At 39.4% G+C, this 24,765-nt stretch overlaps 1 protein-coding gene across 1 annotated transcript in view; it reads left to right on the top strand.

The window, feature by feature from the left end:
- The window catches only part of LOC101846540 (PDZ and LIM domain protein 7), a gene marked incomplete in the record, with an annotated part of 76,031 nt that extends 51,364 nt beyond the window's left edge, over positions 1-24,667 (top strand). Inside the window, 11 exon segments of the mRNA XM_005110009.3 lie at positions 1,917-2,028; positions 3,663-3,763; positions 5,388-5,518; positions 6,645-6,897; positions 10,115-10,315; positions 12,455-12,492; positions 13,759-14,023; positions 14,600-14,786; positions 16,145-16,265; positions 16,968-17,083; positions 20,316-24,667. Coding sequence (XP_005110066.2) covers positions 1,917-2,028; positions 3,663-3,763; positions 5,388-5,518; positions 6,645-6,897; positions 10,115-10,315; positions 12,455-12,492; positions 13,759-14,023; positions 14,600-14,786; positions 16,145-16,265; positions 16,968-17,083; positions 20,316-20,393 — 1,603 coding nt within the window.
- Positions 24,668-24,765: the final 98 nt, after the last annotated feature.

The following is a 24,765-nucleotide window of genomic DNA, read 5'->3' as shown; positions in this document are numbered from 1 at the left end:
TCTCTCTCTCTCTCGGGAGCAGAAGGAGTGGTGCGGGAGCTGGGCAGAGGTGAAATGTATTATGATAGTTATAGACGTTTGGGTGATTTACCGGTACAGGTTTCGCACACGCGGGAAAGGAAGCGGTTTATTGCCTCTCAGTTTGGGGTTAAAAAAAAAAAATTTGTTTTAACCTCCAAAGCGGGGGCTCAAGTGCAGATTGTTCAAACGTTCGTCCAAAACGAGTGGGGTCGAGGGGGGGGGTGTTGATAAAATGATTACTTTGGGTCCTGAATGTTGGCTATTGCTTTTATAAAGAAAGAAAACAAACACTGCCATGGTTCAAAAAGAATATTATCAGGCAGTGGTAGTGCAGCAGCGTGTGGAAGGGTGATTCTCCCCTTGTCTATGTCTTGATCATGATACAGTGGCCTTTCTAAAAGAAATAACCAAGTAAAATCAACCTGACATAAGTTGACATTGCTCCTGGTGATTAACAATGACGTGGTCCAAATATTCCTATTTGGGTGGGTGGTTGGCGGGTGCTCTGGTGTGGTTTGGTTCTTCTTTCCTATCAAACATCTATCGTCCTTATCTCCCCTTCTTCTTTTTTATGTTTGTTACACTCTTGTAACACCTCAAATCGTCTTCTGGCGCTCATATGACCTTATGCAGTTGCGAGCGCCGTAAAACCTCTACTAAAAAAAAAACCCAAAAAACCCCACTCCTAGTTGGACGTGGTCTTATTTGAAAGGATTTATAAAGTTATGCGTGATTATAATTTGTCATAGTAAACACAAAAATTTGCTGAGCGGGTTATTGAACTTGTATTTTCTTCTCTTTCTGTTCGAAAGAAAAGGCTGGTTTGGGATTGTTGGAAAACAATGCAACTTACTCTTTATTCAAAGTTGATAAGAGATTGTTTTTTGTAAAATTAGTGTTGATTGTTTCTGCAGGTATTACCGTTTTTTGTGTTTTGTGTTGCTGTTGCTGCTTCTATATTGATGGTTTTGATGGTATTGTTAGTAGTAATGTTGCAGCTGCTGTTGCTGCAGCTACATATCACTGTGGCAACATTATCTGATCCGTTTTCTTTGTTTTTCCAGTTTTGTCTTAAATAAACTTCTACCAGAGTCACCATGGATGGTCAGCGGGTGCTCTGGGGGATTTGGTCCCACCTTCTTCTTTTTTGTGTTTGTTACTCTCTTATAGTACCTTTAATCTTTGGCACTTATTATATGACCTAATTGTGTTGCAAGTGCTATAAAACTCTTACTGAAACAAACAGAACTATCACAGTCGCCCACAGAGATATTATTGAGCTGAAAAACAAATACTAACCTGCTCTGGTGTGGTTTGCTCCTTCTTTCTTATCAAACGTCTGTCAACCCCCGGGGCAGTGCCACTGACTGTAGTGTCTTTAGGGGGGACATTTCTCATTCAAGCATTGAAGAATTGTAAATGGGCTGACTCATGTCACGCTCATAAATGTGCCTGATCTACAACAGGGAACTGCTGCTTTTTCTTTCCTGATCCTTACTATTGTCATTTTCCTCTACTTCTTTTGTATGTTTGTCACTCTCTTGTGACCTGCTATTTCCGGGGTGCCTTGATAGTCGAAGCAGACCTTGTGCTGTTGAAGCTAGAGAGGTGAGCAGTCTAAATCTGATTCCCTGTAAAGACTTCTCTGTTGACACCCACCCCTTGGCGCTCATATGACCTTATGCAGTTGCGAGCGCCGTAAAACCCTCTACTATTTTTTTTTTAAAAAACGTCGGTCATCCTTTTCTCTCCTCCCTTTTTTGTGTTTGTTACCCCCTTGTAATGCCTCTAATCTTTGGCACTTATATTAGTTATATGACCTTATTGTGTTGCAAGTGCCGTAAAACATTTACTAAAACAAGCTAACCTTCTGTTTTGTTGTGTTTATTTCCCAGGGGAGGGAGTGGAGGCTACGATCGCTTCAACGGCCCTCAGATCAACACCAACTGGAACCCCCAGCCTGCGGCTGTGTCTCCCGTCGCCCCGCCGGCACCTGCTGGAAAGCAGGTACTGTAGAAACTGTCTGTGATAGCCACCCTTTGTTTAGAAGAAGTGGGTGGTTGGCAGGTGCTCTGGTGTGGTTTGCTTCTTCTTTCCTATCAAACATATATCGTCCCTATCTCCATTTCTTCTTTTTTATGTTTGTTGCTTTCTTGTAACCCCTCTAATCTTCTGGCGCTGATATGACCTCATGCAGTTGCGAGCGCCATTAAACCTCTACTAAATTAAACTGTCTAGGAGAAAAATGACCTTCTTAGGTGGCCTACTCACACAGTGTCATTATAATGTTAAAAAATGTACAAAGGAGGGAAGTGGGAAATGGGAGTTTCTACAGGTTATTGTTTTATACAGTACAGGTGGGCGTTGAAGCAGGCCAAACTGTAATTGCGGTTTTTCGGGGGGGTTTTTATTGGAATTTTTTTTGGGTTGTTTTGCCACAATTGCAGTTGATTGTTGTTGTTGTTAATCCAGAAGTCTTTGAGCGAGTGCCGTTCGGCCCATTTGCAGTTTGTAAAAGTGATATGTCCCCATCAACACAATCTAGCCATATAGGATGGGGGTTGCTTGAACCCTGCCTGTTCGGGAAAACCCAGGCCAGAGTTTGACAGAGCCTTCCTGAAGTTGAATGAAACTCTGTGATAAAAAAACCCAATGTTCTCAATAAGATTCAAACTAAAGTTCCTTGCATCATGCAAGAAGAAGTACCAAACTAGGAGGACCCCGCAGGTGCAGGTAAAATATTTTCTGCCGGATCTGCTTTGGACAAACTCAACATCTATGTATTATGGATTGTGTTATGCTTGACTTTGGACAAATTACAATTTTGTTATTTTACACTTAAAGATTAGTGGGCCATGTTGGAAACCAAAATAGTGGGTGGTTGGCGGGTGCTCTGGTGTGGTTTGCTTCTTCTTTCCTGTGAAACATCTATCGTCCTTATCTCCCCTTCTTCCTATTTTATGTTTGTTACTCTCTTGTAGCACCTCTAATCTTCTGGCGCTCATATGACCTTATGCAGTTGCGAGCGCCATAAAACCTCTACCTAAACTAACTAACTAAAACAAAATAGCTTTTCCTGGTTGCCTATTTTATCTAGTTTTCTTCATGTGATACAGAATATTGCATATTCATGAACAAATTTTCAAATGAAAAAGGGGGTTCTCTCGCAATTTTCTCCTTATCCAAACATGATCTATTTCTTCTTCTTATTTTCCATGTTTTCAAGCACTGTATGACAAAGTTAACTATATAATGTAACATTGTCCAGTAATCTGAAAATAGAAAAATATTCAAGGAAAATATCTGTGTAGGTTAGTTTCTAGGATTCAATGTCTGTGATCATTGTTTAAAAAAACCTCCTTTTTTAAGTGCACAAAGACTAAACAATAAAGTATCATGAGCTGGAAAAGAAAGTTTGGATTTGGATCACTAGTGACATTCTCCACAGGAGTCGCTGAGCTCATTTTTCTAAGACTATCAATTTTGAGATTACCTTTCAAACTGGCATTGAAAGTTTTTGTTTTATAAACCTATGACGTTTTTTGGGAAGGAGCTAGGGGTTTATGGGTGGTGTAGTTATTGTTAAATCTTTTTTTTTTAACTTTTAACTCCACACCCCTTTCCCTCCTTTATGTGTTCAGAACTTCAATCCGACTCCTCGGCCCTTTGGTAGCCAAGCTCCAGCCCGGCCCAACTATGAGAACAACTTGTCTCAACAGACGCAGAATCTGTCCATCTCCAGGTAATGAATGTGAACCACGAATGCGCTTGACTTTGCAGTAGTAATTTTTACTGTCTTTTCATTGAGAGGGTGCTCAAGTCTTTTAGGCTGACTATTCTTTGTGACTGATAGATCAGTCTAGAAGGGAGTTTGAGAGTGATGGCAGGTCTGAATAGTTGTAAGCCATTTTAGAAAAGATAGTGTTCTAAAAGAATGGAGAGTTGTCACGTGTCAAATGTCATTCTGAGAACATGATCATTTTTCTACATATAAAATAGGCTTCTTTTTTCTTAGCTAGTAAGTATGTAAGAGTATGGGTTTAATGCCAGTATCTCCCATAGCTATATCGACTCAATGTCAGTGAAAGCTGCATAGATCACAAAGTCCCTAGTGCACTGAACTTTATGTCTTGGTCATGACACATGCTTCTATCAGATCAGTAAACTGTCAGCAAATATCGACTTCTCAGTGTAAGACTATGATACATCACTTTTCAAAAAAGCATTTGCCGGAGTCTTAGACTAAGCAATTGATATAATATGCGTTGTCAAAGCTGTATTCAGTTGCGAAAAAGACTTCCTTCCAAAACAGATGACTTTAATTAAAGAAACTTACCTCTGAGTCAGTCCTGTGACACTTGTAGAAAATTCTTTTCTTTTTTACTTGATCGGAAAGTGAGTCTTAAATGTTATAGATGGACAATATAGGATTAGGATTAAGTTTTAGGAACAATAACAGATGAAAATTGGCCCTGCAACCCCCCCCCCCCCCCCCCCCCCCCCCCGTCAACTCCTCCTTTACCTATGGGAAGAAAAATACTGTAAGCCACACAGTTATTTTGATATCTTTTCTGTCAAAAGGGGGATAACTAGCTGTGAAACTTAAATGATCAAAGTTGGACTCTGCCCTATGATATGTATATTGTCTTTTTCATCGTTTTATTTATTTTACTTTTGCATACTTTAGAACAATTTTATTTCACAGTGTAATGTGAGTCTCATATTTTTGCATGAGTTCATTTTTGGTGGAGGTTTCAGTTTTTGCATGTTGTTTGATATTAAAATTTCCTCAATTTGAATATCATACTTGTCTTTCTTTACGTACTGTTTTCTTGTTCCCCCCTTCTCCCTCCCCCCTCTCTCGATATGAGTGTGTACCCTATTAATGCACATAACTCTTTAGATGCCAAAGTCCCTGTTGATTACTGTTCCTGTTATTTCTCTGCTGATGTACCTACCAGCAGGTGTGCAGTGTGCCAGACGCTAGTTTGTGCAGTCTCCCACCCTATTTCACTTGCATGATGCACTCAACAACAGTGCTGATTGTGTGGTGTTTGTGTGGTACATCATTCTCTCTCTCACCACACTCATTACTCATACTCATTTTCACTTTCCATTTTTCTCTTTCATTCACTTTTTTTCAAAGATGCTGTTGTGTTTATAATAATATGTTCAGACACCCAACCCTCAATAAAGTCCCTCTACTGACTTGTTGTTGGTACACTGGGTTGGACTATAAATTTACCATGTTCGTTATTCTGTCATCGTGAACTTTTTGTGCCGAGATTTATGTCGAGGCTCTGTCCCTCCTGCTTCTCTTGTGGTTGATTTTGTCCTCCTTCTCATGTTGCTGAATACCTTTGTAGCAGGCCTGCCGAGCCACTGGCATATCAAAATGCAGCAGAGAAATATAGCGAGCAGGAGGATCCCCAGGACCCGTCTCAGTACCAGTCCAAGTCTTTCAAGTACCTACAAAACCTTATGGATGAAGGCAGAGGTACGTTGACTGTAATTGTCATGACCGCAAGATCTAGAATGCCTTACCCAGTAGTTTAACAAGGGTCTAATCTTTTCATTTTTTCTAAAGCCAGCTAAAGTCATTTTGGTTTTTCTCAATTAATGAGATATATGTGTGTGTGAGGCATCGTGGCGAAATCAGGCGCTCGTCAAAAATAATGAAATCGAAGAAACTGGCATTTTTCTGCCTGTCACTTTTCTGTCTTTTTGGTAATTTTTATCGAATTTTTGTTTTTTGACTCAACACCTTTCCTGTCCTTTTAAAAACACATTTCTGTGTGGATTTTACTGAAAAATGTTGATTTAAGGCACAAAAAATGCAAATTTGCAGTTTCTAAGGACTCTCAAGGTTTGGAATTGGCTAATCTGTGACGCCCATTTTCTCGTTAATTTTACCTCTGAAACCAGGCGACCCCCACCTCCTTCAATAGTGAATATGTCGACTTTATATTCAAGTCAAATGAGTATTTTCTTCATCAAAATCAAGACAAAGGAACTGGCTGTAAGAGCATACCAATAACTCCACATACCCAACAATTGACGAGCGCCTAATTTCACCCCGGCCGTGATACATAGAGTCAGAACACAATGTACTGTTTATGAGTTACTGTTATATGTAAAGTGCAGGAATCCTGTGTACTTGAATTTTGGTTGAGCGCTATATAAATGCTGTACATAATTGTTAATATCATTATTGATAGAAAATGTTTTTTGCTCTATCAACACAGTTTAGTTCATTTGTAAGGCAGGCTTTTAAAGTTATGGAAATGTGTTCTTTGAATGAACACAGACTGCCTTCTTTCAGCATAAAATAAGATTTTGGAATAGATGAAATGATCATCGTGAAGTATTTCGTGAAGTGTTCTTCAGTATTCAGGGTCAGATTCTTGGGTTGCTCTCTCTGTCTGGTGGGTGTTTGGTGAGTGCTCTAGTGTGGTTTGCTCTGTCTTTGCTATCAAACATCTGTCGTCCGTATTTCTCCTTCTTCTTTCTTGTGTTTATGACTCTCCTGTCACACCTCTAATCTTTGGCCTAATAATATGACCTAATTTTGGTGTTGCAAGTGCCATAAAGCTCTTACTTAAAACATTCCTGTCTTATTTCAGAGCTGAACACAGCCCTCAAGCCCCGCAACACCGCTGCATCCATGCCTAGCATGAACAAGCCCCCTGAGCCGGCCCCAGCCCCCTCCGCAGCCCCCATCGCGGCCCCTATTGGGCCCGGTAGTAAACCAGGCACTGTCAAGGCCATTGTTTCGCAACGCTACAACAACCCTCTAGGTCTTTACTCCAACGAGAACGCCTCCACTCAGTTGGAGGGACAGTCTAAGTTTCTAATGGACAAGGATGAGGGATCGGGGTAATGATGAGCAGCCTGTGAATGATATTGCTTTCCTTGCTTTTGTCTGTCTGTCCGAAAATCTAGTAACCCCCCCCCCCCCCCCCCCCCCCCCCCCCCACACACACACACACCTCCTCAAGAAAAAGTGTGAAGGATGATGTGTTAAGAGGGGATACCATGAATTTTTATGTTGTTGCCAGCAGGAAAAGTTCTTGTGAGGTAAACCATCAATAGGTTTTAGAGCGTTTGCAGACATCTTTTTGAGTCGAGGTATATATTTGTTCAAATGCTGTGAAAAGGAAGAAAGTGTATGAAAGAAGCATCCTTCAATATCTTGCTCCCACTGGAAAAATAGAAGTAGAATAACTTACTTTCAGAACTTGAACAGATGGCTGACAGAAAAAGATCAGGATGATATTGAGTTTTTGAGAAGATGCGGACAGAGAAATGAGTGGCGAGTTGAGAACCGTAATTGCCGGCATCTGTTTCAGATCTGGTTCTTGGAGAGTAAAAAAAATCGGAATCAAGTGAAAGTTGTCTGTAACTGTAACACAGTTTTGTGGTGGATGTATATGATTTGTTAAAAGTCTTACATTGAAAGACGGAGAATAAAATGGTTTGGCCACCTGGTACATATGTCACCTTGTCAACCAGCTTCAAGAGTCTATAACACCAAGCACTCAGGCTATGAAGGAAAAGGAAGGCCATGCAAAAGGTGGACTGAAGGAGTCAAGGAAACCCTTAGAAATTATACTGTCCCAATTGAAAGAGCTGCAGAGCTGGCCTACCATAGAAAAATGAATCTCCCCTTGGTGCTTAATGGCAACAGAGGATGAAAAAGTTAAGTAAAAGTTAAACGTGAAGGTCCATGCAACCCTACAATCCATCTGGTTACATTTAGCTAGCAAGACTGTCGGCACATCTCACCATCTGTCATGTCTTATAGATGAAAACATTTTTTTCAAGAATTTATTGAAGGAGCTTTGAGTTGTCACTCGTTGTATTCATTCTAGTTATTGGCATTGATTAAAATTTTGCGAAGTTGTAAAAGTCTGCTCATTCAGCACTTATATGACCTAATTGTGTTGCAAGTGCCGTAAAACGCTTACTAAAAAGAAAAAAGTCTGCTCTGATTTTTTTCCTCAACACCATTATCTTTCTTTTGTCTTAAGTGGAATTGTTTGACTGACTGGCTTTACGTATAACCAAGATTAATATTTGATGAATTATCCCATGGGAGGCGGAGAAGGGTTTAACTGTTAGATTGTCTTGCTTTTTGCTTCGTTATGGAGGGGGGGGGGGAGGGCTGCTTCTGGCATTGGTTGTCACAGGTGCTTTTGGAATCAACACAATGTGCTTCAATTATGTCTTGATAAGCTTATCTAAATTCCAGGTTCGACAGTTTTGAACCATTCTTCTACTCCTCTGGTTCCACATTGCCGCTGTCCTTGCAAAACAACCCCAAAATTTAAATATTTTTTCCTTTTAAACAGCTTGTATTTAGTGATTAAAGGAAAAAACCTTTAGATTTGTTTCCTACTTATTTGTTTCTTATCTTCCAAAGGTGAATTTCATTGCTGTCACAAGAAAAATGTGTTATTCCAATGTTTTTTAAACACCCCATGGGGGGCTCTTGTGGCCTAGAGGTTAAGGTGTTGGCCTCTCATTCAAAGGTCCCGGGTTCGAATCCGGGTAGCGACCGAAAAATTTTCTTGTCTAAAATTGTTTCCTTTCACCTCCTTTCCTGCTCTCTAGCAATGTTCTGTTGTCTGCTTTCATTTCCACTTTCTGCCCCCACCCCTCACCTCCTTTGCCCCCTCCTCTGAGCTCCTGACTCTTTCTGCAGCCTTTCTACTGCTACTCCTTGGCTCCTCCTTACTGCTGTCTTTCTGCCACACCCCTGATCTGGTAGGAAAGATCTACACCTAGCTTTCTCGGAGAAGGGCGAAAAATCTCGGAGGGCCCGTGTGCAAGTTGCGCACGTTAAAGATCCCTTGGTGGTCTAAAATCGATAAGAGTAGGCTTCGGCCGCCAGCGGGTAAAAGTCAAAATTTCCTACCAACTGAAAATATTAGGAGTGTCCCGCGCGCTCATATGACCTTATGCAGTTGCGAGCGCCGTAAAACACTTTACAAAAACCCAAAAAAACACCCGGTAAAGGGGGCGGGGGGGGGGGGGGGGGTGTTCAGAACAGAGTTCTTAGTTATTCTTGCAAAGCGACGATATTCTTCCGCAAAGCGACGATATTCTTCCTCGGAAGTTTGAAACTTTGACACAATTCCACCAGTTCTGCCTTGAGGTCTCAACAGCCTATGCATAACATGTCCCTTTCTGTTTCTGGTCTGCTCTCACGTTATTGGCCTTAACTTGTCTATGCATTTGTCTGAGGTATTGTTGTGTCCTACTGGAATACTGTATAACTTTTTTGTTCAATGTCTTCAATATCACTTTGACCTGAAGTCTGTGTCTGCAACACTATTCTACCAATGTATCAATATATCCTGTTTCATTCATTATAAGCATTATCATTGTCATCATCAGCACTGATGTACGAAAACATTAACCCTTTGACTTTAAAGCATGCCATACTTTCCTTTAATTTTTACTGTGCATCTTGAGAATCACTGTATGTCTTGTTTATGAGTTTGAAAGGAAACTAACCTATATTCTAATACATTGGGATTATCTTTTCATAACTCATCTGTTTTCCTGGCAATTAATGTTTCCACAAATGTTATTAAGTTATTTCTGCTTTACAAATAATGCCTTAGAAGAAGGATTTAGGAGACCGAGATGTGAACTTTTTAGAATATTTAGTTTTCATCTCTAGTTTGTGGGTTAAACACCTTGGAGTATTGAAAAGTGAAAGTATGAAGCTGAAAAGTGACACTGTGAGACTGTAAAGTGACACTTGAGACTGTAAAGTGACACTGTGAAACTGAAAAGTGACAGTATGATACTGAAAAGGGACACAGAAACTGAGAAGTGACGCTGAGATTGACAAGTAATGCAGTGACTGTGGAGGAATTTATTTGTTCAAATGCTGCGAAAAGGAAGAAACTGGGAGAAGGGACCATCTATAGGACTCACTCCTTTTGCATTTTTTCAGTGATATTTTTTGTTCAAATTAACTAATACTTTTAAAAGAAATGAAAGAAACCTTATGATTAGTTCTGCATCTTGTGCATGCTCCTAGTTGTTTGCATTAGTGTTTGTGTGTGTGTGTCGGTTTCAGTAACACAACCCAGGAGGATTTCCCCCCGCCCCCACCACCCGTAGCCCGCGAGAGCGAGGTGGATGAGAAGGGTAGGAAGAAGTACGTGCCCTCGGAGACGTTCCGCCTTGTGCAGGAGGAGGTGGGGCTCCTGCAGAAAGAGGAGGAGCCAGGCCCCGCCCACTCGCGCACCTTTAAAATGCTACAGGCTCAGCTCAACAGGTGGGCAGTCAGTAGGTGATAGAGGTGGCAGCGGCCAGTCTGTTCTGAAAAGACAATAATATTGTGTCTCTTGCAGCATTACAGACGATATTGACTAAAATTGAGTCGATAGTGCCGTAAAACGCCTACTCTCTCAATCAATCAATCAACTGACGATATAACAGGCCTTTACAATGACAAGGTTTTAACTTCACTCTTTACGAGAACTGAATTATGAACTGGTCATTACTGACAAAGATGCCGTGGACCCTGTGCTCAAGACAATCTGATCTGTATTTTTTTTCAGTTTGACACTAAAGTAACACATAAGGTGTGAAGACGTTTAAGCTGAAAGTAGTGACTCTTTAAACCTCATTTTCTCAAAACTGTGTGTCATTGAGTTGCAAACCTGTCATTCTAAGGGCACAATTAGGAAATTCTTTGTACTTTGATTAGGTAGAATTTTGGGTGTTGAAAAATTAGTCCAAAAAATATTTCATAATTCTCTTGTTAGCCAAAGAATTCTAGGAAAGGATAGATGATTTCTATAAGATAACTATGTGGAACTATTCAATACAGATGTTTCAGCAATTTGATCTGTAAGTAGGTATTTCAGCTGGAGGAGAAAGTTGTTTCAAAAGGAAGAAATGCTCTTTTGAAAAGATTTTTAATTTTGTTCAGTCCATATTTTCTAAAATAGGAAAACTTGTAAGCTAATTTAAGGGGGGGGGGGGGGGCTACACCTGGAGGCTATCTCGCTTATTACTGGACCGAATTTTAACACATTTCACACATATAACAAGCATAGTAAGGAGTCTTCAAATCCGCAATCAAATTTGAGAAAAAAGTTTCATTTCCATGGATACGCCGCCATATTGGATTTTATTGACATGTCTTACGTAATGAATACCGCACTTATTGCTCATGGAAATTGATTGTTTTTTTGCATGCGTGTTCACAAACATTAGATCTAAAAATTTGTTTATTTTTTCTTGAGGTAGCATTCAAGTTTCCGAAAAATCTGTGAAAATCCACACTCCAGACACCACCAACAAAAATCTATTCCATATATCAAAAATTCAACAGACAAATTTTTAGTATTATCTCTTTTCTTCATTCTGTGAAAATTTCATGAAGATTGGATGAAAAATGGTGGAGTTATTCAAAAAAGTATAGAGAAAAGTAGCATTTTGAGAAAACGGCCGATAAAGAAAAATAAAATACTGACTTTATATGGAAATGGCGGTTACAAACACGCCCGGTATGGGAAAAAATACGTTTTTTGGGGGTTTTTACGCCATGAAATAGTTGTAGGAGAGGCTGAGGAAGCTAAAAATGCCTACAACTCAAATTCCATGATTTTGAGCCGAATTTTGATTTTGGGGGTGTAGCCCCACTTCTTAACTAAATGCTTTTAAATGAAAACTTTCACAACAGCGGCTTTTTGTCTGTTGACTTTCTTTTTTTTTTAAATTAAAAGAAGCCAAAGGCGAAAATCACAGCCCAAAAGTAGATGTGGACTCAAAAAAACTTCTTTTAAAAGCTTGAATGGCAACTGCTGCCCTGGGATACAGTGGTATGGGACAGCTTTCTATTTCTATATACAGCTGAAACAGGCGGGAGAGCTGGTCCATTTGAATTGATGTCTGCATACACAAATCATAGCTTGTGTTTTAAGGGTTGTGAATGCCAGCGTGCTCATATGACCTTATTATGTAGTTCCGAGTGCCAGAAACTTCTAACCGAAACGAATGCATTAAACTGGTACCAAAACAAATGTGAATGCCTGCATGCAGAGAATGGGTCGGCATGCTTTGATTCGGGGTTAAAAATGTGTCAGTTTTGTATTGTTTGATAAAACCAAAAATGTGCCTTTTGCTGTAGAAACAAATACGTTTAGAGCCTGCATTTTGGCATTTTGTTGTGCGGGCATGCAATTGAAAGTTGTTTTTTTTTAGTTATGTACTATTTGAACATGATGATTTATCAAACGATTTTAGTGTTGAGTATGTTTTGATTTTCGTGTATAAAGAAGGCCACACCCAGTGGTGGCTTGCTTTCTTCAAAAACTCAAAATGTAAAAATTTTACACTAAGGATTGATTCCTGTCTATTTTAGTGCTATTGTTATTTGCATGTTTTTCTCGCCTGTGTGTTTCAGTGGAGGAGGACCACCGCCGGCCCCTGCACCAACTTTCAGTAAGTGATGTGTGACCTCTGGCCTACTACAGTGGAGTCCGCTTAAAGTGAACATGCTTTATTTGAACAATCGGTTAAAGTGAACGATATTCTGTGGTCCCAATTGAAATGGTATTTGTTTAAGTAAAAAAAAATAGTGGAGAAAATGAACCGGTTTCATGGGAAATCGGATAAAGTGAACGCCCAAAATGAGTGAGAGTGAAGAACGGACTGACCGTGTCACTGTCACCATGATGTGAAAATAAAATTCTTTGCCTCGGGCATCGGCAGACAATCTCAGCTTGGCGTTGGCGAGGGCAATCTCAATCAGAATGAATGAGCTCTGTCTAGGTTCGCTGGCTGTGTTGTTCCCCCGACCCCACCTCCACCCAAGACTGACCACTGCGCGAAGCTACTATTTCTAGGCTTCCACCCTTCCAAAATGGTTAAACTGAACCTCAGATAAAGTGAACACTTTCCTCTGGTCCCGAAGAGTTCACTTTAAGTGGACCATACTGTACATATGAAGGATTTTTCTACCTCAGAATTGCAAAGTTCTATCCGCTCAATACCTAGTTTTGAGAAATTTTATATCATTTTTTTTAGTTTCACTTTGCGTCAAGCGTTTTCGAATGCCATTCTTTGAATATCTTGATAACGACTCCAAATATTTTTACAATTTTGATAGAGCAGATAGAACATTTGGTTTCTGACCTCATAGTTTTAGTAACTCAGAACGGCCAAAAATGTCTTGTAGAATTTTATAATTCTAAGGTAGCTGATTGTATTTGTAGCATTTTGACTGGGTAAACTGTTTGGAGTGTTGTGTTTTTTTTAGAATTGAGAAGCACTGTCTGTTCAATGCAAGCGTGGATGGTTGGTAGGTGCTGTTATTGATATGTGTAGTTAATACTTCTTAACAGAAAGACCTATTTATTTCGCCAAAATGCACTCTTTTCTTTTTGCATTAAGGAATATGAATGCTTGAGGTCTCTTTAATCAGATACCATGAAGAAGAGGAGGGGGTGGAAGAGCCAATCTGTAGTTGGGAAAAAAAATACAGGTCATAATATTTTATATTGACATGTCTGGATAACAGTAAGTCTTATCCGCTATTCAGTGTCAGACTTGGTCATATATCACTTTTCAAAATGACATATGGCGTCACTTTGCAGAATGGTGCATGGCGTCACTTTTTTAAATGGTGTACGGCAGATTCTTACACTAAGGATTCATTATGTAGACTGAAAAACTGTAACCACATTTTTTTTTTACCCCACCCCTCAGAGCCTACCCCAAGCCCTTCCTACCAACCAAGCCCCGCCCCTGTCGCGCCCGCCTCTGCTGCCAAGCCTTGGGCCCCGAGCCCGGCTGCCCCCCCTCCCCCTGTGGTCAATGCCTCCCCCCGCCCCTTCGGCTCCTCGGCTGCACCTCCTAAACCTACCGGCACGGGGGCCACCCGGGGCAAGCGAGGCGACGCTGCCATGAACCCGGCCGCTCTGCCCACTGCCGGCAGGATCCCAGTCTGTTCTGGGTGCAATATGCCCATCAGGTGAAGACAATGGGCGATATACAAGGAGATTTGAAAGTCATCATCATCATCATCATCATTGCCTTCTCACCTTGGATCAAGATATAGTCGGCCAAGAACAAACACTTTCCACCTTTCCCTATCCTGGGCTAGTCACTTGATTTCATTCCATGTCTTCCCACTTTTCTGTACATCCATTTCTATGACTCTTCTCCAGGTTTCACATGGTCTTTCCATTAAAAATATTTGCACATTAAATTACGGGGGAGGGTGGGGTGGGGTGGGGTGGGGTGGGGGGGGGGTTGGTTGTCTAGAGGTTAAGGTGTTCGCCTCTCATTCAGTTGGTCCCGGGTTTGAATCCGGTTACTTTTTTTACTTTTTACTCTACCATCTTCTGTTGCCGTTAAGCGTCGAGGGGAGATGCAGTTTTCTATGGTAGGCCAACTCCGCAGCTTTCAGTTGGGATATTATTATTTTTCAGGGTTTCCTTGACTCCCTCAATCCACCTTTTGCATGGCCTTCCTCTGCCATTATAGCCGGATAGCAATGGAAAATTACAGGACAAAAAAGATTACCTGTTTTCCTATGACTCCTCAGAGGCCCGTTTGTGACTGCGCTAGGCAAGTGCTGGTGTCCAGACCACTTTGTGTGTGCCAACCCTGGCTGTGGCACCAAGCTCCTGGATATTGGCTTTGTAGAGGAGGGAGGATTCCTCTACTGTGAGCGGGACTACGCTCAGCACTTTGCTCCGCAGTGCGACAAGTGTGGAAAACCTATCATTGGGGTTAGTAATTGGAAGTCTGTTGTCTGTGTGTGAGTAATGTAACACCCCAGGGTAGAAGACGATCCATGGCTATATTACGAATTTTTAAGCCAGATTACTAATTTTTTAAATTTATTTGTTTGTGGCTCTGAAAAAAACCCTTCACATGGTGCAAATTTTCAAAATTGACTTTTTTGCTTTCTTTTAAAGAAACATCTTTCCCGAGCATTTTGCACTTTATTTGATTCCAATTGGAGCACTTTGTGAAAAGTTATGGCGTTTTAAAAAGCACAGGGATCCGAAGGTGAAGTTTTGAGAAAACGGTTTTAAAGTTTTGTTTACTCTAGGAATAAATCAAAATTAAGTAAACAATAGTGCTTGATCACTTGGAAACAGAAAACTTGCGGTTTACTTACTGTAAACTCGAAAAAATGCTTCGTAGAGCAGGATGAAGAACTTAAATTCAATTAGGTACAGTTCACTTTTGGTTTGAGTAGCAGGAAATGGAACAGAAGAAGGTTAAACGGCACTCATGAAAAAACTTTTTCAGAAGTGAAACTAGAAGATGCGCAACTCTTGTAAGTATTTGTAATGTGAAAATATTCATGCGCTCTGGGTTTTCCTGAAATAAAAATAAAATTCTCTTTCATTTGGTATATTATATGTGGGGGTTCCCGTGGAAGGAAAGTGTCCGTCCAATTGAGTAAAGATTCCCTCGGTTTGTCTAGGAATTCGGCGTAATTCGGCGACGATATGTCCTCAAAAATAATTCTTTAAAAATATATAGAATCATTTTGAGCAAATTCTTTGAAACATATGGTGTTAAATGGTTTATCGCTCTTATAAAAATGAAGTTTAGGGCCTATTTTCGACGATGTCTTCAACGGGTCTTATCAGACGCTTTTGCTGATTACTAAAACATTTGCTGGTGGGTGGGCAGCCCTGTTTCTGGTGAAAAGAGATTACTAGCTGTTTGTTATTCAACATAACATAGAACTCCAGTCTTTGTTGTGCGGGTGGTTGAAGGGTGCCACCGGTAGCACCCTGTTCTGTGCTTTCCCTGTGTTGTTATTGTGTACCTGTCTTGCTTATTCCTTGTTCTATATCACTAATTGTGTTGATGTATATGACTTATTGTGTTGATGTACTTCTCTTTACTCAAACCCAAACCCAATGTGGGTGGTTGGCAGGTGCTCTGGTCTGGTTTGCTTCTTCTTTCCTATCAAACATCTATCGTCCTTATCTCTCCTCCTTCTTTTCTTGTGTTTGTTACTCTCTTGTAACCCCTCTAATCTCAGGCACTTATATGACCTTATTGTTTTGCAAGGGCTGTAAAACTCTTACTTACACTAAACCCAAACCCAATCTTTGTTGTGCAGGAGTGTGTGAACGCTATGCAGAAGAGCTTCTGCCCCGACTGCTTCTTGTGTGCTCAGTGCAACCAGCCCATTGGGGGTACCAAGTTCCACATCGAAGATGGAAAATTCTACTGTGAAAGAGGTACAATGTTGTCCATGTTCATGGAAATTTTACTTGCTTTTTAAATTATTTTTAAAAAATTTAATCATTTAATTTGAAGGGCTCTAAGATAAGTTCCCCCTATACATATATATGTGTGTGTGTGAAATCAGGCTCTCATCAAAATGATAAAATCGAAGAAGTTTTATAAATTTATCTTTGGTTCAACATATTTTTGTCCTTTTATAAACACATTTCTGTGTTGAGTTTACTGCGAATATTGTTCAAAAACACACAAAATTTTAATTGCAGTTTTCAAGGACAATCAATCTTTGGAGATCACCAAATTTGGCTAGTCGTTTTCTTACTAGTTGAACCTCTTATGCCAGGTGGCCGCTCTTCGTTCATTAGCAAATATTTTAACTTCTATTCAAGCCAAATGATAAAGCTTTAACATGGAACCAGTAACTTCATATTCCTAAATTTGACAAGTGCCTGATTCCACCATATTGTGACAAATTTACATGTCCAATGTTTTTATGAAATTCTTTTAGTAAGAAAATTTAAGAAAATACAAGTTATACCCACAGTGCAGATATAACAGAATGATCTCTTAGATGATTTGGAAGTGATTTGAAAAGAATGCCATGTCAAAGAAAATAATCTGAACTTTTGCGGCTTGGGTGCATGAAAAAACGTTCCAATGTAAAGCGAGTTTAACTCTTTTCATCGACAACTCTTCAGACTGGGCAGCCATGTTCCAGACCATGTGCGCTGGTTGCGACTTCCCCATTGAGCCTGGCGACAGATGGGTGGAGGCCATGAGCAAGAACTTCCACTCGGAGTGCTTCAACTGCTCGGTAAGTTGTCGGTCTTGGTCTCACTCTCACTCCTCTGTGTGGGGCAGCCACTGGTGGGGACTCGTCTCTTTGTGTGGGTGATCCATCAGTTACTGTTTCCTTTTTTTAGAGGTTCAAATGAAGACGGAAGATACTTGTCTCCTTCTGTAAGCGATTGATCAGTTACTGTTTCCTTTTTTAGAAGTTAAAATTAAGACAGAAGATACTTGTCTCTTTGTGTAGGCGATCGATCTGTAACTGTTTCCTTTGGGGGGGGGGGGGGGGGGGTTCAAATTAAGACTGAAGATATAGGTCTTTGAATCCAAGGCTCTACTATTCAGACCTTCGATAAATGAAGGTCCTTTAGTTTAATTGAGATATTGATATGATTATTTTTGGTTAAGTTTTTAACTCTGTCATTGATTAAAGATTTTCAGAAAGAAAACAACAGGCACAGTAATTACATTTTTAGAATACTTTCAAAACGCTGTAAATGAAAGGGGTCTCAAAGTTATAGTTCTTTTTTTGAGAGTTTATCACGTTTTGTGGACCTGGAGGAATTCACTAGTCAATGTGTTCCAAAAACAGCCGAAAAAATCATAAAATAAATCAAAGTTTCTGAGGCTAGAGAAGATGGGGAGAGCGTTTTTACCTCTGTCTACACATCTGGCAATTAAATAAGAGTGCCTAAGGTTTTTTCAGAAATTGTGATTTGTCAAGGTGGCTTAGAAGAATTTAAGGGACTGTGATTTTTACATCGCGCAAACAGTGATCTCCCCACCTGTGCCTGTTTAAACTACTTGCTTCAAAATCCTTGGCTCATGAAATTTCTGATTTCTCGAAGAATTTTGCATCCAGAGGAGGGTCCATCCCTCTTCCTGCATTGTGTCAAATAATCGCTATCACTTTGAGGTCTTTCAAGTCTGAAATTTAGTTTATTACAGTAACAACTACGTGCATTTCGATAGCGTTAATTTCCTGAGGAATCCATCATACCGCTGGCATTTTTTTTGATGGCTTGTATAAATAGAAGCATCTAATTTTTGTAATTTCGTGTATCCAAACGTATTTCTGTAATTTCTGTATAAAAATAGAGAGTACAACCCAGGAAAACGGCTCAGTTAAGAATGTTCAATACTCTTCAATGGAAAATCCTATTCAGCATCACTCCTCTTTTGTTGGGCCTGTTGGTGGCTGTATGTTGTGTGTATAATATGGGGGGTATACTTTTGGACTTTTTTTTCCCAGAAAGAATCACTCATATTGTAGGCAAACATATGATATAGTTCTGTACTCGTGCAACTGTTTACCATGAAAAAAATGACATGGTATAAACACTCTAAGGTCTTAACTCAGGTCAGTCTGAACATTCAGTCTGAACATTCACTTTAAATTGATCTTTGCTGTCACAAAAACTTATTTCATAAGAACTAGATTGTTTAAAACATTTCCAGTAAACTTGCCTTAAGACTCGTACTTTAGCTTGAAGCCAAGATTGCTCTAGGGCCTACTGAAACCTTCAAGAACTGAAACATCAGCCTTTATTTTTGAAAAATTTTACAGATGAATATCCTTTATTCTTTTGCTCTAGCAAAAACTTTCTAAAACAATGAATGGTGGAAGTCTTTTTTTTTGGAGGGGAGGGGGTGAGGTGGAGGAGGGGGGCATCTTGTGTCACCCAATATTGAGTGCTGCTCACTCATTTCTTAATGGCTTAGCCAAGACAATATAGGACATGGTACCTCCTTGCTCTCATACATAGTAGCTTAATCTGTGAAAGATTGAATTTTTACCCCCCCCCCCCCCCCCCCAAAAAAAAAGACTCAGTATTCTTTATATTTTGAAGCATTTGAATCAAAGCAACAGAAGCTAAGTAGTCTGTAATCTGAAGTGTAAGTTCCATTTAGTATTAAATCTGTGCACTATATATTTCTTTGTATTGTGTGAAACTCAGTGCTAAACTACAGTCACAAAATGAGAGAGTGAAAGTGTCCACTTTTATTACTACTAGACCTATTGAGTTATTTGATTCTCTTCAAGAAAGGGGTGAATACTTTAACATCTGTCGGATAAATACTTGGCAAGTTCCTGCTTTGGCTGTTGGTTTGCTGTCTGACTCCTGTTAAAGTAATGTGAACCTCTACTATTACCATACTGTCCACTGTAATGGGTTCTCTTTGTCTTGGTAAGATGCCAGCACCTTGCGCTGTGATACTGTATATATACCTTGCTCTTTGTTTCTCTTTTGAAAGTGCTTAATGGTCTTTGAATGTTGAAACTTTTACAAATTGCACATCGCGCATTCAAGTCACTGACATATTTTGAGGCATTGATACTTTAAAAATACTTACAATATGAAAGTTGAAAGTTGTGTATTAAACTTTTGGTTCAAATTAAATCTCACAGCATGCATCAGTGGGTCAGATTCATATTCTTTTCATATATACTTGGAGAAAGAATCTATGTATACATGCTTTATCATTACGCTACCTCTGAATTACAAAATTCTATCTGACATTTTTTTCTGTTTTGAAATACTTAGATCGTGATGTCAGAAACCAGTGTTCTGTCAGCTCTATCAAAATCGTAAGATTGTTCGGAGTTGTTGTCAAGATGTTCAAAGAACTGCATTCGAAAAAGCTTTATATATGATGTGAAACTCAAAATCTTTGTCGTCAAATTACTCAAAACTAGGTTACTCTGAGATAACGATTATAGAAAAAAGCCTGTGAGGGCAGAAGATATTTTTTTACTCTCAGTTTAACATTTCTTAGGGCTTAAGCTCATCTCTAAAATATCATTCTCAATGGGAGAGTATGACATTCACAATCAGTGTTTAAAAAATATACCTCTGGAAATGATTCTGGCCCAACTGATGACTTGTGGTATGTGTGTACTCTTTGTCAGTGATGAAGTGCCTGTTGTCAGCTGTCTGTTAGTAACATGATAAGACTTCCAGACTGTGCTCTTTTAGTTTCAGTGATTGCCGTTTTGCATCACAGTAGTGTTTTTCTTTCTTCAATGTGTCAAACTATGTGAACTGAGTATTTTCCAGTGTTCAAGTTTTAGCACTTGATTGGTAATCTTTTTTGTCCTGTAATATAATTTTGTTTTGCATATTCTGTTAATGGTTTCAGCACCATATATATAAAGAGTCCGGTGATATATCTCACTGCTTTTCTTGTGCTTTTCCCGTTTGATGGTTTAAAATGTTGTGCTCAGTAATCCAATCCTGGTTTTTCTTCCCTTGCAGGCATGTCAAGTAAATCTGGAGGGGCAACAGTTTTGTGCCAAGGGGGGCAAACCTTTCTGCAAGAAACACGCTCGCTAGTGGCACAGTCCCATTAAAGCTTAGTAATTAAACAACACTTTCTCTGAAAGAAGTTCTTGATAACTAGAAATACTATGTGCTGTATTGATGAGCCCCAAAACTAGTATTCGTGGTGGGAATGTACTGTGCAATTTTTGTCTGTCCTTTTTGTTGAAGATAAACTTTTTAATAATGTATTTGTTATTGAAGAAAATTTTAAAAAGTCAATGTGTTTGTTCGTATAGTCAGATAGACAGATCTTTTCTGGGAGTATAAAAAAATCTATAAGTCAAAGGCAATAGGCATTTGTTCCCATACCCATGGCAGCAACATGTTGGCCTGTTAATAATATCAGAGCTCAGGACATTTTCAGTCTTTAGAGCTGCTGTTTTGCAAATCTGCAATGACAGGCGGAATGCAAATTTTCAATTAAAAAAAGTTTTCTTTGGTTGATCAAATTTTCAAAGCTTTTTCGGTTTTGCTCCCTCTGCCTTTATCAAAGGAAGAAAAAGCTCGGCTGGGCCTTTGTGTGTGTGTGAGGGGTGGGAGGAGAGACTTACTTTCTCAAAATCCATTGTTAGCCTAACCTCTAATGATCCACTTGTAGAGCGTATAAAAACATATTTATGTACTAGCATTTCCAGTTATCATGCATCTTCTAGTCTACAACTTTTATAACGTGTGTTGTTGTATGCCACTCTGTTGATGGTTTGTTTCACTACTGTGTGATGTGAGGTTATCCCTCCTTTTCCTCCCCCCCCCCCCTCAAATCGTTAAGTTATTCCTGCAGTGTTGAATCTAGGAAGAAAGTGATGTGCTGTTGTGTGCTTCTTTCTGACCAGGATGAGAAAGTCCGAGACATGCCAGAATGTTCTTTTCTACCTATATATAGATATATATGTATATATATAAACCCACAAAATAGACTTTGATTTCGACTTCCATGCATGCTCATTTAAAAAAAAAAAATTGGGGTGACATTTCAAACTTGTTGTCAGTGAAATATTTTGTTATTCAAATTTGTTATATTTCATTTGTTGTTGTTGTTTTTTTCCTTCTTGTTGTCAAATTATGGTATGGTGACCTAGATAATGATCTGTTACCTTTTACTTCCGAATATGTAGATATATGTGATACAATATTTTTGTTTATTGGAGATGACTCTGTCAAAATGCATGACTACTGCTTTTTCTACTGTTGAAGCATGTGTGTGTGTGTGTGCGTGTGTGGGAGTGTTTGTTTTTATAGCGACAGGTTCAGCGACCAGCACCATTTTGCAGTGTGTTGAAGAGTGAGATAGGAAAAAGAAAACGATGTGACTGAGAGGGAAAGTGATATGACTGTACACACATTTTTTTGTTATAGATGCACTCGAGAAATGAAATTGAAACCATGTTCATTGAACTTGCGTATATATACTTTCTTACAGAGTTGTTGTTTTTTTCTGTCCCTGTCTCCCGAATAAAATGCAGGTTTTGTTTTCCGATGTTTTCCATGCTACCCTTAGCACACACACACATTTTGTTTTCTTGCATGCACTGTTGTTTGTTTGGTTTAAATTGTTTCTCTAGGGAATGGTACAAAAGTAGGTACTAATCACTCGTGAGAAGTACTGATTCTTTTTATCACTTAGTCGGATGTTAATGTGAGTGTGAAATTTCAAAAGGAACTGTTAGTTTCTTATTGACAAGATAGAAAAGTATTGTTGATTTCAGGCTTGTCTAGATATCGGTCACTTATTTGTATGTGGCATGAAAGCATTGCATATGATTCACCTCTCATCCAGAAGTCATGAAAAGTTTTACTTCATTTTGGAATTTCCATGAAAGTTGAGGAATTGTAAAAAGCCCTCCTATTTCCAATTATGGTTGCTTCCGTATATTCCCCTACCAATGAAGTCTTGTCCCTTTTCGATTTTTTTTCTTCTTTCTTCCAGTATACTTTTGAAGCAACTCCACCCTATAGAATCATTCCCAGGAAGTAAAAACGGTGGTGTCCAGCGTGCGACTGTCCCACTGGGATTGCACAAAGCTGAGGCTCCAGGGCTTCCTTTTGCTGCTTCCGCAGGGATTTGGCCTCATTGTTGTTGTTGCGTTCTACAAGGAAAGGACTCTTTAAAAGTCGCAGGCTGGTTGTAGTGACTCAAACACACGTGCGTCTGTGCCTTGAGAAGTGCTGTTGAGAGTTGAGCCGGACAGGTGCGGTTAAAGCTGCTTACCTCCCTTAATGATCTTACTCGTCTCAGTGGGAGCATGAAACGTTTGTTATCAAATTACAAGCACAGGTTATTTGATCCACACTTCAAGAGCCAGTGCAGTTTTTGTCCAGCTTAAAATACAGTATTGTCAAGAGTGTATTTTGTGGACAGAGTTCTTCTGTTGCTCGAACGTTTCTAAAGCCTTGATAAAACGTGCAACAACTGCTCCGCAGTGCCTTATATGAAGCAGGTTGTGTGAACGGATTGTTGGAAGAACTTTTCAATTATTGTCAGTCTATAGGGTTGATGTTATTTAGCTGAAGACTGGTTTATACTATAGTCAGTTTGACATGGTTGAAGGTTTTGTATATACATGAAAAACCTGTTGCGGATTTTCTTTTTGAAGCTGCTGAAGATGGGCGCATCTGAACTAAATTAGTTTTATAGAAAAGTTGTCCTGGTTTCATCAACTTCATGTGAGTGAACTGAGATTCACAGCATGTGTTGTAGGTCCATGTGTTATTCTATGAGATTTCTGTTGTCTCAATTGCATAGCACATTTTTGCTTTTGCAGTCTTGTTTGTACGTAACACTTTGTACATATCAGTAGCTGTGCTGAGAAATCAAGTTTGTTTGATTTGTGCCACAGCTTTCCTCTACACTGCTAGCTCTGATGTGGCCTACAAGGATCTGACCACTGTAGTAATGACTTTTCCCTCGGTAGACCTGTGATACTACACAACACTGGCGTTCTCATTAGCTTCAGTCTTCCTCCTTCTGTTTAGTTGTGCAAATATATACTTGTCTTTGGCACCGAGGGTGAGGCATACAAATGGTCCTACATTACTTGTTCATGATATATATTTGCTTTCAAAATGATCTATGCATTATTTTATTTTCTGTTTAGATAGATAATGCAACACTGATTGTATGTACCAGAAATAGATTTATTTTTTAAGAAATCATACATAACAAACACTAATTGTATACCACAATTGTTTTGTGCCTTCGTCTTTTGAGTATCTGGGTGACTTAACGGAAAACCTACTTTTGTAGAGACGGTATGTTATGGGACTGCAGTTATAAATTTATTCTTTTATAGATGTCATATTCTATGGAGCTGATTTTATGAAGGAAAAGTCAAGGTTTATAAAAATTTGTTACGTTCAGAAATACCGGTTGGTACATTTAAGTACAGAAGATACCTTTAGTCTTTGAAACTAAAATGTTCATCTCCAACCACGTGATTTGATTAACAAGACTCTTGGAGAGGAAAAGCTTCACTTCTTCTATGGTAAGCTGACTGAAATACTTGCCATGTAGATAACTGTGTTGAATGTCCATGACATTGGTTACTGTAAAACTATTGTCCCGGTACGAGGAAAGGCTGGTTACTTTCAACAGTCTTTGTTGTTTTACAGAACCCATTTATGCTGTTTATTTTTACAGCATCAGCATCGTTTTCCCCACCCTCTCTGTGGCATTTTTTTGATACTTTGATCAAAGGGACTGGCTTTCAGACAGCTTTATGCTTGTGGCAGTTTAGGGTTTTCCTCTTCCCTGTGGGGAGGGGAGTGCTTTTTTAAAACTCTACAAATATGTACATTTTACAGTCATCCTGGTGTTCCAAATGAAACACTTTGTTGTTGTTACTGATTTGGAGTTGTCCTTCCGAGGAGAATAGCTTTTTACTGTGAAAGTGTTGTTTTTATGGACAGGAAATTTTGTATTTTATGAGATGCGGATTGCATTACATCCACCCAGCTGATTTTTTTAAAGAATGAGAACAAATATTTTAGAGTATTTTTTGGGGGGGTCAGTTTTCTTGATGGCAATTGACATATCATAAGTGACTGCTGAAACTGTTGGAATACATACGACCCCCTTCTTCCCAACTTCCAGTCATGATTGCTCCCTATACAACATACCGTTGCGGTGCTATGTTCATATCTTGACTATACATTTTTTGGTCTATTTTATTATTGTTTTGTTTATTGTTCGTTTACACTGAAACATACACACATCATCCCGCCCTGCCTTGACGTAGCATCATTGTAGAGCAATCTGGTTCAATAAAAGTTGCGCCCTGACTAACCCATGTGGAGATCTTGACTAGTTTTTAAAAATAATTTGTTTGTCTGTGCGTGTGGTTCCCTTTTCCTCCTCCTCCTCCTCCTCCTCCTCCTCCTCCTCCTC

This window comes from Aplysia californica, unplaced genomic scaffold (assembly GCF_000002075.1).
Source record: "Aplysia californica isolate F4 #8 unplaced genomic scaffold, AplCal3.0 scaffold00840, whole genome shotgun sequence".
Taxonomy (NCBI): domain Eukaryota; kingdom Metazoa; phylum Mollusca; class Gastropoda; order Aplysiida; family Aplysiidae; genus Aplysia; species Aplysia californica.
The sequence above is the reverse complement of the archived record's forward strand: the minus strand, read 5'-3'. Positions and strand labels throughout refer to the sequence as shown.